The sequence below is a fragment of the Eptesicus fuscus genome, chromosome 9 (assembly GCF_027574615.1).
Source record: "Eptesicus fuscus isolate TK198812 chromosome 9, DD_ASM_mEF_20220401, whole genome shotgun sequence".
Taxonomy (NCBI): domain Eukaryota; kingdom Metazoa; phylum Chordata; class Mammalia; order Chiroptera; family Vespertilionidae; genus Eptesicus; species Eptesicus fuscus.
In genome coordinates, this window is record NC_072481.1 from 28,032,764 (window position 1) to 28,048,042 (window position 15,279).

General features: G+C 55.4%; 1 protein-coding gene across 4 annotated transcripts in view; it reads left to right on the plus strand.

Moving 5' to 3' along the window:
- Positions 1–1,784: 1,784 nt before the first annotated feature.
- The window catches only part of SLC6A9 (solute carrier family 6 member 9), a 36,463-nt gene continuing 22,968 nt past the window's right edge, over positions 1,785–15,279 (plus strand). The window contains exons 1-4 of one of the 4 annotated variants that reach the window (XM_054720669.1): positions 2,549–2,615; positions 3,532–3,591; positions 5,145–5,286; positions 9,280–9,395. In XM_054720669.1, the coding sequence (XP_054576644.1) occupies positions 3,589–3,591; positions 5,145–5,286; positions 9,280–9,395 (261 nt within the window). In that variant the 5' untranslated portion in view covers positions 2,549–2,615; positions 3,532–3,588. Of the gene's footprint in view, positions 1,801–2,548; positions 2,616–3,531; positions 3,592–5,144; positions 5,287–9,279; positions 9,396–15,279 lie in introns of those variants that run through there. The other 3 variants (XM_054720670.1, XM_008151229.3, XM_028160181.2) reach the window with 3 other exon arrangements.

The window sequence follows — 15,279 nt, forward strand, 5'->3', positions numbered from 1 at the left end:
ATTGGCTCTCTGAGAGTTGGGTGTTAAGAACATTGAGTGGGCCCTGGCCAGTTTGGCTCAGTGGATAGAGCGTTGGCCTGTGGACAGAAGGGTCCCAGGTTTGATTCTGGTGAAGGGCACATGCCCGGGTTGCGGGCTCAATCCCCAATAGGGGCTGTGCAGGAGGCAGCTGGTCAGTGAGTCTCTCTCATCATTGAGGTTTCTATTTCTCTTTCTCTCCCTCTCCCTTCCTCTCTGAAATCAATAAAAATACATATTTTTTAAAAAAGAACATTGAGTTGTCTAGATGTTGGGCATCCTGGGAATTAGGCCCCCTGGGTGTGGGCACTGGAGGTTCTGGGTATTGGGAACTCTAAGTTTGGGGGTTTTCTACAGTGTGGGGAGCTTTGACACCCTTGACATTTGGGAATTCTGCCTGGGCACTAAATGCTCTGGACATCAGCGCTGCCGCCCCACCCCAGGGAGGGCCAAAGTCAGTGTTTCCAACCTGTATGACTAATTTATCTGGAGCCACTGAGGTCCAGCCTGGAACTCTGCTCTGGGCCCCATGATTGGTTCGTGCTGCCCCGTGGATCAGGGCCAGAGATAGTACAACAGAGTGTCCTGAGGGGCACATGGAGCCCTGGAGACAGCTCTTGGATCTAGAACCAATCTAACGTGCTCCTCTGCCTTGGGACAGAGGAGGGAAGGTGCCAGGCACTGATCACTGCGCTTGCTCCAAGTTCAAGGGAGAAGGAACCAGACGGCAGAGCCCAGACAGGCCACTGACGATCGTGTTTTCTAGCTGCTGGGGCTCCAAGGAGGTAGAGACCACCGGTCAGGACAGGCTACACCTCAAAGCAATGCCCACCTTCCCCCAGCTCTCAACAGGGTCCCTCAGCACCCTCCACCAAGGTGCCAAGGCTGCCAGCTCCTACAGTGCTCTCCAGAAGGGGCCCACGTCCGGCCTCATCCCTGTTTCTACCAGACACACACCTACACTGATTCGGTGAGTCCCGACAGAGGCCTTGATCCTGCAGGCTGGTGACAAGTAAGGAAACCAGCCAGCACTGGGGATCTGATGCTGGGCGCAGTCCTCCGAGGAAACAGCACTATAACTGGAGGTTCCTGGGGCACGCCTCAGCCCACGGTGGGTGGGGCCCAGCCAGCTGCCTTTTCTCTTGCTGCCCTGCCCCAGCAGAGGCAGGCCAGATATCTGACCCCAGTAGTCCTCCTGTCTGTTCTCAGGCCTGATCCCCCCTACTCTGTCCACACACCCTTTCCATCCTGGGAGTCCATTGCCCACATCCAAAGGAGGAAGGTCATCCCAGCTCTGACCTGGGCTTAGCCCAGACCTGCCTCCCCTGGGGCCTCTCTCTGGTTGGAAAAAAACAGCTGCCCTAGTCCCTGTGTCATGAAAACAGCTTTTCAAACTAGAATCTTTTCTCACAAGCTTCTCGGCATTCAACTCACTGTATGGTTTCCTGAAACCCTATCTGGATCAAGATGGGCAAAATGTACACATTGATCAATCTTTCTATATGTATTCAAATATACCCTCTGTTATGTCATCTGTTAGTCTAAAAAAAACCCCTTGGGCAACATCTCTAACTTCCCCAAACAACCCAGGGGAAATCTTCTCTTTCCCCCACCCGTGGGCCGTGGGCTAAGGAACTGGGCTGCCTCCCTGATGGTCTTCCTCTTCCTGGTAGGGCCTCAGAAGGCTGAATCCTGAGCACCCCAGCCCCAGCCAGGCCTGAGGAGCTCCGAGCACCCTGAACACCCCTTCAGCCTCCCTCGTATGGTGTCTCCGCGTACGAGGTAGGAAAGACCCACTTTCCCTGGGCCATGACAATCTTAAGAACCTTCACTGACACAGTGGTCTCTTCTCACTCCCCCACCCCCAGTCAAAGGGAAAGGAAGCCATCGCCCCCTCCTCTCACTCTCTTCCTTGTCCCCACTCCACTACTTGGGGGTCCTCTTCCAACAGCCTCTTTCCTGCCTTCCCTGTGTGGTGGCCCTTTTTTGACAAGCCTAAGGTGGGAGGGAGAGACCAGAAGCAGAATGTACTAGTATGTCCTAGCAGGAGCGGCAAGAAGGGCACGCGCACACACACACACACACACACACACACACACACACACACACACACACACGCAAAGACACCACAATGCATTCATAGAATATAAATCCTAAACATCCTATACCTGCTAGGTTTGGCGAAAAGTAAAAATGAAAATCTTGCTGATGAGACCTGCCTGTCTTCCTGGATCTGATCAAGTCTCCAACGGGAATAGGTTGTAAGTTCTGAGATGGTAGGGTCCTGGGGAGAAGGTCTGTGGAGTGCACCCGAGCCCGGCCAGCAGGAAGTGCCTGTGCTGGGTATCAGCTATCTTGCTCAGTGCCTCTGATCCTAAGTTAATAAAGTGGATCCTCACCCTGTCAATTGATCTTGTACCAGTTTGGCATGTGTGCCTCCGCTGCTAAGAGGTTGACTGTCCCCAGAGAACAACTAAAACCTGTTTCCTGGACAGACAACAGTGAAGAATGTACTCGGGTAAGGCCGGGACAGCAAGGACTGTTCTGACAGCCAGTACTCACTGGCCCTCCTCCCTGACCGCTGGTGGCTCTCACAGGTAAGCAAATGTGGAGCCCCTTTCCACCCCTTTCCATGGCTCCCAGAAGGGCCTGGAGCAACCTGTCTCCCATAGAAGTATCATTACCTTAGCTGATCCTCTCCATTTCTCGGGGAGGAAACTGAGGCTCGCCAAACCTCCTTTTGGCCAAGTCTCCTTTAGCTGGTATTGGAACCTGGTCTGTCTCCCCAGGGGGAGAAGAGGAGGCCCAGGCTCGCGTCTGCAGCCCTGTAACACAATGGCCAGAGTAGGGTTGACCAAGCCAGGGGTCAAAGGAGGGTCCCTGGAGAAAAGATTACCCCTAGAGCTCCAGTTCTGAGGAGTAAGGACCAAGGCCTTAACCCAGCTGTGCCCACATCCCTAGCGGCGCTGTTCCAAAGGGAATGGAATTTGCTCAGACTCCGCTCTAGGGGAAACGCAGGCGCAGAAGGCCGGGGGACCTGGCAGGCTAACTGGAGCCCCAGCCCCCTAAGTGGCCCAGGTCTTCTGGCTTCATTCCAGCCTAGCCCGAAGGGGACGACATCTGCTTCCTTCAAGGGCCCCAGCTGGAGGGAAGAGAGGCAGGGACGGAGAAGGGGGCTCCTTTGTGGAGCCCGCTCCCAGGGGTTAGAGGGGATCCATCATCTGAAAGCTGGAGTGACTTGTAATTTTATTCCCTGGGAGGAGGAGCCTGAGAAGTCGGCCAGGAGGGGTGGGGATGGGGGGGTTGGGCAGCCAGGAGAGCTGTTCTGGGAGGGGAGGGACTTGGCTAGGTCTCCCAAGCCTTCTCAGTCTCTAAACTTTCACCAAAGTCTTGGCCCCCGCCTCCCCGAAACCAAAACACAACAAGCTCTGGAGGAGCCGCGAGCAGCGCAGCGGGGCGGGCGGACTCGGGGCGGCACTACGCCTCGGAGGCTGATGCAACTTTCCCTTTAAGAAAGCCACCTGGGCGCAACGCGGTGCGGACCCAGCACGCTGGGCCGGGGGCTGCAGCATGGTAAGGAGGCTGGGGGAAGGGGGCGCTGCGGCGCGCACCTCAGTCTGTCCAGCCGTCGATCTGGGCGTTTGGTGGCTCCTCGGGATTGAGCCCCAGGACCAGTGTGCGTGCGGCGTGTGTGTATGTGTGGGGTGTGTGGAGCGGGGGGTGGGGGGGTGTGATCGAGCATGCTTGCAGGCATCTGTGGGTACGAGTTTGGGTGCACGCAAGGGGATGTACGACTCGCCACTGAGGCCGGGGTAGGTGCGCGCGTCTGGGTGTCTCCACTGTCACCAAGGAGCTGAAGCCCGCAGGAAAGGCGGGGTGTGGCGGGGGGGGGGGCGCTCCCGGAGTGGGGGCGCTGCGTGTGGACGCCCGCTCGGTCGGGGGCCGCCGGCGCCGGGTGGTGCGGGTAGCACCGGAACCTGAGCGAGTCACGGTCCGTCTGGGCGCCGCTGGGTCTGCGCGCCGGGGGTCTGTGGGGGCCCGGAACCGGCAGGCCGTGCTTGCGCCCCGCCTGCCAGCTCCGGCTCCATCTCTTCGCCCTGCTGCCACCCTGGCTGCCTATCTGGCCCCTCCAGCCGGCTGGTCTCCCTATCTACCCGCCCACCTCCTGGCCCGTGCGGGTTCCCGGGGGCTCGCCGGTCCCGGGAAGCTGCGCCGAGGAGTCCGGCGCTCTCCGGCTCTTTGTCCGCGACTCCCGGTCGTGGCTTTGGAAAGGGACTAGGGCCGTGGAGTTCTTTGGGGGATGCCACCCCGGGAAGAATCTGCGCCCTCCCCATCCCAACCTTCATTCTGGGCGCTTACAGGGCGGGCTCGGGCGGCCACAGGTGAGGGCAGGGGCCTAGCAGCCTGGGGCGCCACCCCCAATCGGCGCCCCGCACCCCGAAGCCGAGGCCAGAGGGAGAACCCGACGGGGCCGGGGCCGGGGCCGGGCGGGAGGGGGCTTGCCCAGAGGGCCGGGAAGGGCGGGAGTCGGCCCGGGGGCGGGGAAGGGGGCGGGTACCTGCGCGCCGCGGTACTTTTCCACGGCGGGGGCGGGGGCGGGACCGCAGCCTCCTCACTAGCGGAGAGGCCCACACGTGGTGGCTGATGTAACGCCCGCCCCTCTTCCCACCTCACACCCCGATTAAAGCGGACGCACCCCGCTTCGAGGAATCGGGGCGCTCCGGATGGTGCCGCAGCCCCAACAGCGACCGCACCCCAGCCTGCCGGCCGGGGCCTCCTGGCAGTCTGCGGGCCGCTTCTTAAAGGAGCCGCGCCTACTTTCGTCCTGCTCTCCGCAGGCCACGCCCTCTCGTTGGTCTCTCTTAAAGGAGCCACATCCCCGGCTCTCTGACAGCTCCCGCACAAAGCCTGGGTCTATTTCTTTGCTGAACCAAGCCGGATGCTGCTGTGGCAGCCAAATAAAAATGGGGGGGGGGGGGGGTGTCAAGGAGTGGAGGAGAGAAGGACCTAAAATGTTAAAGACTCCTAAAGTGAGGGACCATCAGAAGGTTGGGGAGTAGTGGGTGAGGGGATGGTTCTAGGAAGGGACTAATAGGCGACACTGAGCATGCCCAAATATTTACAAGGACTGCAGAGAAAACGCCCCCTTACTTGGCCTACACTGCGACTGCGGCGGCGGCACCGCTGTGCCCAGCCCTGGGGACAGAAGAATCACAGCACTGCCCTGGAAGATCCCTCCCGCTGGCGGGGCGCCAGATTTGGACACAAGTAACTGTGCTGCTACACTGTGTGTGACGAGAGTGTTAATCAGATGTACACAGCGTGCTTTGGCGGTACAGTGGAAAGGTTGACTGCAGTGGGAGGAGAAAAAAAAAAGGGCTCTTTGGAGATAGTGACATTGGGACAGGTTTTGAAAATGGATCGGATATATACAGATGGAAATGGAGGCAAAGGTGCTCAAGGAAGAGGGAACCACCTGAGCAAAGGCACGGCGGCAAGAACTCTCTGGGAATGACGAATAGTCCCACAGGGCCGCAGGTGGCCCTGGATAACCAACCTGGGCCCAAGGCAGAACCGAGGGCCCTTCCCTGCTCCCACAGCCCCTCCACTCCCTTCGTCAAAGTGAATGGAGATTATGCTTCCTCCTCTTTTAAGCGGTGAGGTCCTTGAAAACAGGGAAAGAACCTGACTCTTTTAATTCCCCAGGGAGGACTCCAGGGCTTGGCCCAGATGGACCCTTAAAATTGACTGACCTGACAATACTGTTTGGGGGAGAGGAAAGACTGAGCAATGGCACTAAAGGGGCCCAGGTCTGGTGACTGCCCTCTCACTGTGACTGCCTCTCACCAGGCACCATTGGGTGGCTCACAGGCAACTCATTTTGCCCAACCCAGCCCATTCTCTCCCTCCTCCAAACCTGTAGGATTCCTGTCTCCGGGACTGGCATTGGCTTTTTCCTGTTGCACCAGCAAAAACCAAAGACCCTGCCTTATCCCTCACTCCCGTTATCTAGTTCATCACTAATTCCTACCAATGTCATCTTCTAGATTCTTCTCAAATCTGTATACCTTTCCCCACCTGAACATCACTTTCATACCCAAGATCTCATCTCTGGCCTGGCCTATTCCTAATGGATTTCTTCCGTACCCTTCTCTCTTCCTACCACTCCTTTATCCACTGTATCTATGGTGATGTTTTGAAAATGTATATTCCACCAATCGCTCCTCTACAGTTACAACTCTGCTTCAAAGTCCAGAATAGCTGTCATTGCCCTCAGGTTAAAGACTAAACATCTAGGCCCCAAGGGCCCTGACCTTGCTCATCTGTCCCCCTTCATGTTTGGCCACTTTCTCCCTGGCTATCTGAGCCCCAGCCTCGGCATCTTTCCTATGTTATTTCATTTGCTTAAATATTTCTTCCTCTTCCTTTCCTCATTGTTGCCACTTTGCCTAATTAACTCCTTCTGACTCTCAAATATCATTTCCTCGGGGAAGCCTTCTGTGGCTCTCAGACAGGTCAGGACCCTCTGCTTTAAGGATCTTTCTCCTTCACACCCTTTATCTCAGTCTTTAATTATGTACAGTTGAGACACCAGGTTCACTCATTCCCCCTATCCTGTAAGCTGCAGGAAGGCAGAGACCCACGAGCTCTTGGTGCTAGCACAGGTCTGGCCCAGAGCAAGCCTGAAATAAATATTTGTGGAATAAATGAATTGAATTGTGGCCAGCCTCAAATGACTGATAAACAATTCAGGCCATATCCTGTTGGCTGTGGAGAACTATTGGAGAAAATCAGAGCTTTGGGGCTGTGGGAATATTTATGGATTGGAGGGGAGGAAAATGTGAAGGACTTGCAGTCAAGTAAAAAATAAAGCAGAAACTTCAGAATTTATAAAGGATTATTAGCCCTATCTTCCAAGTTGAGAATACTGGGCTCAGAGGGGTTAAGTAACTTGCTTGAAGTCATATACCTAGTGAATGGCAGAGCCAGAATTCCAGCCCAGGGATACCATATCCCAGAGCCAAGCTCTTCATTGTATGCTGAACTTCAGACTTACTGCTTGTCAATGGTGGCCCCTATATGGGTTAGGGGTAGGTCCCATGGTGCCCGGGTAATGTGAGTCTCCAACATCTGGAAGGGGGCCTGGCATGTCATGAGCATTCAGTTGGTTCTTTTGGAATGGGTGTATGGGACCATTTAACATAAATGGCAGAGGTGGAGAAGTAGCAAAGCTTTTCACCCAACTCATCCTAGAGCAACCATCACTAATCTGTAAGCACCCGGAGGACAGGGACTGCATTTGCAATCAGTGCTCTGGGTTACTCTGGGTGAAGGCAATTCCAGGAGTGTCCTCAATTTACTCACCTGACCACAGGCATAATTCCCAACCCATAGGATGGTTCTTAGTGCCATCTGCTGTTATTACTGTCATCACCGTCATTATTATTTGTTGGCTGAAGAGGGACAACTTTGGGGAAGGCAAATCTAGAACTTACAGCTTGGAGGGAGGGGTGTGGTGAATGAGGAGGACAAGGGTATGATCTTAAGGGAGTACACACACACACACACACACCCACACACACACACCCTCCTGACTGTCCCCAGAAGACCAAAGTCATGAGCAGAGACCTCTTTAGGAGGAGTCAGAGAGGCCAGTCTGGTTGACTCAAAAAAGGAAAATGGTGACAAGTTACATCCACATTTGCCACAGGCTATGCGGGAGACCTAGTGGCCAGGGCCAAGGCTGATTTGCATAAGCAAAGAGCTTTTTCCCTGCTCTCTTAGCCTTCCAAAGACTTCCTGGGCCTGTGGGTGAGAGGTGGCCCAATCCTTCCTGGGATCAGGCCCTGTGGAGGTTGACCGTCCTTATCCATCTGACCCAGGATTTTCATCCTATGAGAGAATTCTCTGAGTCTCCCTGCAGGCTGATTCATCTCCTGTGGAATCCTCAGGTGGATTCCTCTCCCGTGGCCTGTCAAAACCTGCCCTCTATCATCTGCACCTACCATTAAACCTGTATAGCCAAAACCGGTTTGGCTCAATGGATAGAGCGTCGGCCTTTGGACTGAAAGGTCCCAGGTTCGATTCCGGTCAAGGGCATGTACCTTGGTTGCGGGCATATCCCTAGTAGGGGGTGTGCAGGAGGCAGCTGGTCGATGTTTCTCTCTCATCAATGTTTCTAGCTCTCTATCCCTCTCCCTTCCTCTCTGTAAAAAATCAATAAAATATATTTTTTTAAAAAAAACAAAAAAAAAAACACCTGTATACACCTGCATGGTCCGTGTCTGCTCCTTCCTTTTGTCTGCTGCCCCTCCAGCCCCACCTTGCCTCTCAGATGCTTCCTACAAGATCTTGGCTGACCTGGGCCATCATTCCAGTGCCTGGGCCATACCCGTGTCCCTTCCATTCAACCCACACTTCCCGCAAGCCCAGCACTGTGCTAAGTGCTGGACACAGAGGGGTAAATGAAGCACAGAACAAGCCCTCAGGCAACTCCCTGATTCACAGTTGATGGACTGCAAGGTAAATTAGTCTGAGTTGATAAGAACACTAGTAGATGTCTGCACAAAACACAAAGCAGGAAGCAATTTGTTTATTTTGGTTGAAGGAAAGGCTACAGAGAAGAGGTGACGTTTATGCACGGCCCTAAAGGATTTGAAGAATTTCACCTGGTGAACCCGGGGGAAGGTGTTGCAGACGAGACAGCCTGCACAAGGGCAGGGAAGCATGCCTGCACATGGCATGCTTGATGTGTCCAGAGCTTATGGTCCAAGTTAGTGACATAACAACAAGCCCAGCTGCCCCAGAGTCCAGCTGAGTGGCATCAGGCTGAGGAAAGACCGTCCTGGCTGCTGAGTGTGCTGATCCAAGCTGACCCCTCTTCAGGGAAAAGGTTGAAGCCATCCACAGACGATGAAGGGATTGGATGCTGTCCAGTTTTGTGTTCTTTTGTCTTTTATAGAATTGGGCATCTGGAGAGTCAAAAATAGACTTTTTCCCCTTGGGACAAGAAGCCTGGAGACTAAGGGATGCAGGGGAAGGGTCGGGAGAAGAGCTAGGGAGGAGCTGGTCCAGGGTCATCGAGAAAGGAGCAAGATGAGAAGCGCTTGGCGCGGGGTGGCTGGGGTTGGAGGGAAGGGAGGCCTGCCGGCTGGTGATCTGGGCCCGGCACTACCTGCTCGAGAGCCCTGAGGGCCACACAGGCCCTGCCCTGGCCCTGCCTGCGTGGCTCAGTCCTCACTCTGTGCTCTCTCTCCACAGCTCTTGAGGTCTGTGGCCTGAAAGGTGCTAGAAGCAGAGCCTGTGATTGTGGCCTGGGACTCCAGAGTCCGAAACCCACTGCCACCATGGTGGGAAAAGGTGCCAAAGGGATGCTGGTGAGTACGGGGACCAGACTGCAGGGAGCAGGGGGACATGAGCACTGCCTCCCCCCCCCCCCCCCCCCCCCCCGCCCAACACCCCGCCCGGGGGCCTTCTGCAGCTGCTTGCCGTATGACAGGAGAGCCTAGGAGGCTCCGTGGGGCCCAAGTCTGGCACTGCCAGGGCTCCTACGTGCTAAGTTGTCCCAGGCACTGGCAGGCAGCCCCTCTCCTGGCTGGTTAGTTGGCACCGCAGCTCCAAACCCACCCATAGCAGGGCAGATTCTGCCACAGAGCCCGCTAGGAGACAGGAGGCCCACTTCCGGTCCTTTCACCAGAGACACCCTGGAGAAGGCTGTGGATCATCCTGCTGGGAGGACAGCAGAACCACTGGGCTGTCCTGGGGCTGGGACACCCCCACCCTCACCCCGGGCTCTGCCTGCCACAAGGAGTGTTTACTATGTGCTGATCAAGGGGTCCTCTGGCCCGGGCTGGTTTTTCTGTACTTCTACTCTGAAAAATAACAAAGAGTATTTCGCTTAAGTCCTCTCCTGAGGCCTCTCAGAAAACCTCCCTCTCCCCCTTCCCCAAGCCATGGTCCTTCCTTGCCCGCTGCCCCAGAGCACAGGAGAGGTGGTGGCGAGGTGCCTTGAGAAGCAGAGGGCGAGAGCAGGGGCCGGTGAGGGCTTCCGCTCATGCTGATGGGCCGAGGAGGGTGGCACTGGCAGCAGGAACCAGGGAAGAGATGCCAGGTCCTACCCCAAGGTCAGTGCTTGTATTTCTTCTCTCCTGGGATCTTGCCTCAGGGACAAGCTAGACTGGGGCGCTGTCTGGGGAAGAAGCTAGTGACTGAGCCTGGCCCCGCCCTTAGTGCCTCCCTTTCCCACATCAATTCCTTCTGCTGCTTTTCCCATTCAGTTGAGTGTTGATAGACCGAGGGTCTCTGCTGAGCCTTCCCAAAGCCATCTGTTGCCAGAGACTTCTGGGCGTCAACCAGCCTGGTCCAAAGGGATGGCTAGGTGTGTCCTGAGAAACATCCAGACCTGCAGATAATTCTTTGAGTTTATTTGGGCCAAACTGACACAAATTGCTGGGAAGAGAAGCCTCAATGGATGGAAAAAGTATTCTGGAGAATGGCAGTTTTGCAGCTTATTTTATACATTATAACCAAAGGAGGTGATGTAAGGGGGTTTACATGAACTTCATTGGTGATAGATTAGGGAGGCTGGAGAAGCAAAGCAGAAGGGATAAAGAGTAAAACAGAGTTGGGCACAGGATAGTTACCAATTAACATTTACAGCACACAGAGATGGTGTTTGGGAACCTGTGGTTTTGTGTTCTGGTGTGGATGGTTGTGCCCTGAGGGACCTGGACATTTCAAAGGTATGTTAGCTTAGACACAAAAAAACAATGGACAGGTTCACTTAAGGTCAAGATTGACCTTTGTCAAGGTGTTGTGGGCAACAGGTGTTCGGCCAGTGGCGTCAGATTGGAACTGGGTTCAGCAACCTCAGTACTTGAGTTCTGGCTAAGAAAGAATTCAGAGCCAAGACTCAAACTATACGAGAGCATTTTTATTTATAAACTCAGAGGTAGAAGAAGTAATTCATAGAAGAAATGGGCTGAGGAAAGTGAGGAAGGTAATGGTAATGGTAATGGTAATGGTAATGGTAATGGTAATGGTAATGGTAATGGTAATGAACCTGGGGTGGGGCTTTGGGGATGGGGGCTAAGATGTAGGCTTGCTCCTGGGAGGGAGAGCCACTGGATCCTCTGTCTTTGGGGTTTTAAGGGAGGAGAATGTAGGGGAGGTCCCAGGGGAAGATCTCAATAGAATATTCAGCAGCTTTCCAGGTGTGTCCTTTCAGGGTCTGGGTCTCCACTGATAGACTGGTTAGCACCAGAGCAGGGGTCATTACCCAATGCAGCTGGTCCTGAGGTCAGCCTTGGCATTGCTTGTCTGGGTTTGTTGCTTTTCTGGACCTGGAGCTGAAATACAACTGAGGCCTAGATGTTATCTCTAGGGAGGAAAGGTCACCTCGGTGGTGAGGTCTCATCCTACAATTGTCCTTTGCTAGGCATCCAAGGCTTTCCCCCTAGTGACCTTTTGTAATCTGGCCCATCATTCTTGCTCACCTCATGTTTGTCTAACTGCTTACCGCAAAGGGAGCTTTTAGTTGGGAATTTTTAAAAAATATGTTTTTTTATTGATTTCAGAGAGGGAGAGGGAGAGGGAGATAGAAACATCAATGATGAGAATCACCGATCGGCTGCCTCCTGCATGCTCCACATGGGATCGAGCTTGCAACCCAGACCTACGCCCTTGGCTGGAATACAACCCAGGACCCTTCAGTCCACAGGCCGATGCTCTATCCACTGAGCCAAACCAGCCGGGGCTAGTTAGGAATTTTTATGTTCAGACCATCCTTATACGGTTACTTTCAGGCCTCCCCTGAGCTGGTCAGGTTTCCTATGTGGCCCCTTTTTCATCTACAGTGGTTCTGCTCCAGGCTCAGGGCCCTCCATCCCGCCCCTCAGGCCCGCTCTGGTCTAGCTCCCTCCTGGTTGGAACAAGTCTGAATGAACCAAGCTTCTGAAAGTATTTCTGAGCTACCCTGAACTCTGGGTGCTCAGCGATGGGCTGAGATGGAGGCCTCATGGCCTGAACACTTGCTAGGGGTGGATTTCGTGATAGAACCAAGAAAGGCCTCCACTTTCCCAGAGAAGTCTTGGAATTGCCATGGGCCTGTCTAGGAACTTGGAGATTCTGAGCCCCATGAAACCTAAGAAACCCTCTGCGTACTCCCTGGCTGCCCTGCTTTCTCGGGAGTGACCCTGGGAGGGCTGAGGCAATCAGGCAGGAGAGATGTGGGACCCACCATGGGCCGTAGGGAGCATGAATCACCAAGTCCCAGAACCCTTGCCAGAGCTGAGCTTCCCGGGGCCGCAGGCCAGCCTGCCTGTGGAAGGGAATGCTGCTGTGGGACTCCGTTCCCAGCACCAGGATGTGCCTAAAGATAGCTGGGGCTCGGTTTCCTCGTGCCCTCTGCCCTTTGACTTCTGCCCGCTGCTGCTTCGTTTCAGGCTCATAGCATATGTCCCCTGGGCACCCCTGTGGTTGCTGAAATTCTATTCCTGCCTCTTTTTCAGTTCTGCTGGTGACCTTGGGCTACGCTATTTGGCTATTCTCGGGCCCTAGTTTGGAACTGAGGCCTCCTCCATTCAGTGCCTATCTCCAGGAGACGGCCTCTGAGGAGCGCCACCGCCGCTAGCTAACCGAGGTAGCTGAGCAGCACTGTATGAGGTGCTTGTTCCCCTAAGGACACATGGCTAAGGCTGCACCTTTCAGACAGGCCCCTTCTCTGGATGTCATGGTGGGGCAGGACACAGGGCGCTGAGGGCCATCCTGGTCAGTGGTTTCTGCTGTCATCTGTGCCCCGGTTCACAGGGAGTGGGCCTCCCTGTGAGGAGGTGTCCTCATTTCCATCCACCTTTTTGTCTTTTGTTGGTGGTGGTGGTGGAGGTGGTAATCTGAGGATATTTTTCCTTTGATTTTTAGAGAGAGTGGAAGGGAGGGGCAGAGACCGAGAGAGAGAGAAACATCGATGTGAGAGACACACATCATTTGGTTGCCTCCCACACGCACCCTGACCGGGGCTGGGGATCAAGCCTGCAACCGAGGCATGAAGTAGATGCCCTTGATCATAATAGAACCCGGGACCCTTCAGTCTGCAGGCTGATGCTCTATCCACTGAGCCAAACCGACTAGGGCTCCATCCCCTTTTGCTCTAGGCTTGGGTGTGACGACATGGGACCGCTGGGTCTCTTCAGTGTCCACAGACATCCTGTGTCATCCTTGGAGCTTCTGCCTGGCTCTTCATGTGGCAAGTGCCCCATGGAGGAGCAAGCTGCTTCCTAGCACGTGCCCAGGCCCACATGCCTGCTGCACGTGTCCCTGCCCCCACTCCCAGCCCAGATGGTCTCTGCCAGGCCAGCTCAGCTGCCTCCCTCACGCCTCAGCAGCTCCCAGGACAGGGCCATGCAAGAACCCAGCTGGCCAGGGTGCCCCCAAGCCTGGGAGCAGCTGGGGTGCTTAGGGGCACTTGGGGGTGGGGGGAGCGGTGGATGGGGCGGTCCTTCCATAGAGACCTCATACCTCTGTACACGTGGTGGGGGGGAGGTTACTGGGGCTCAGAGGACAGAGCTGGAGGAGTGAAGGCCAGGACAGAAGAGCCCCCCCTGGGTCAGCTTTAACCCTGCTGCCTCGCACCAAGTCCACAAGTTGGTGGCCCCAGGCCCTCCCCCATTCATACAGTGTCTTGGGCAGCAGAGACCTTGGGGAGCCTCTTTGGTCTCTCCCCAGAACTCACTGGTTGCTTCTGAACTGGGACGAATAAGAGCAGAGTCACCCGGGCCAGGGCCCTAGATGCCAGAGCATCTAAATTCTCCCAGAAGGCTTTGCAAGCACCACAGATTGCCTGGGTCTGCTCCACCCTGTTCTGCTTTGGCCTGAGGGTTTGGATACCTCTTGTCTGCAGTATCCATCCCAGGGCCTGGCACACAGTGCATACTCACCCAGCCCAAGTCCCGGCATGTGGCAAGTGCTCAACTAGCAGAGGCTTGGGCACTCCCTTGGTAGAAGGCTGTTGCCTACTAAGCACTCACCTAGCACGAGTCCCAGCATGTGGCAAGTGCTCAGCTAGTACTGATTTGGCACACATTGGCCACTTCCTTAGTACAGAGCCTATCACACAGTAGGCACGCATCTAGCACAGCTCCAGGCACATAGTGGGTGCTCACCCTACTCAGGGCCAGGCATACATTGGGTCATCACCTGACACAGAATATGGCACATATGGGGTACTCACCCAGTGCAGGACCTAGCATACCACAGGGGCTCACTGGCTTGGGGCTGATACATGGTAAATGCACTCTGGCGCACAATGGGACTTGGCAGTATTGGACTTGGCACACAGTGGGCACTCTCTCAACACAGGTCCTGGCACACAGTGAGTGTTTCCTAGCGCAGGCCTGGCATACTGTGTATTCTTCCATTATTGGATTTGGCTCATAGTGAGCACTCCGCTAACACAGGTCCTGGCCCATAGTGGGTGCTTTTTTTATGTAAGGCCTGGCACAGGAGGTGCTCTCCTAGCCAGGACAGCCTAGACGTTCAACTAGATGATCCTAGATGTGCAACTATCCTCTCCCCAGGGAAATGAACACTATCTAGATCCAAAGGCTAAGGCCTGTCCTTCCTCAAGCTTCCTCTCTAGACCTGGGACCCTGCCCTCCCTTCTCCTTGGTCTCCTTCCCCTCCCCACCCGCCCTGAAACCCACCTGCCGGTCCTGTGCTCTCCCTCCCCTCATACAGCTTCCTTGAAGCTCTCCCCCCACCCCCAGCACTTCTCAGTCCTGGCTCAGCAGCACCTTCCCTCAGACTCACAGGGCACAACAAAGCCCCTAGACTCCTTGCCCCTCGGGAAGCATGCCCACTCTTATTAAGAAAAGTCAGAGGTGGGGGTTGGGGAGCTGGCCTCCCTAAGTGGGGCTGGAGCAGCTGGATCCCACTAATGAGGCCTCATTACGGCCAGGGCCCAGCTGGGCTGCTGCCGCCTCCTGTCCCCATGGCCAGAGCCAGAGAAAGCCATCCAGCCAGGGCCGCCTGTTCTGGGCACCCAGCCCAGGCCAGGGCAGCTAGAGCCCAGAGCCCACCCTGGGTGGAAGTGAGCATTTGGGCATCATGGGTGACTGGGCCTTCCTGGAGCCAGTGGCCCCGCCAGGGCCTTGGCCCTCAGTCTGTGCCTGCAGGAAGTCAGCGGAGCATGTCTGGGGACCTGGCTGCATGAGGCTGGCCCAGTGCGTGGCTGAGTCAGTGGGGTCTGAGGCCATTCTTAGAATG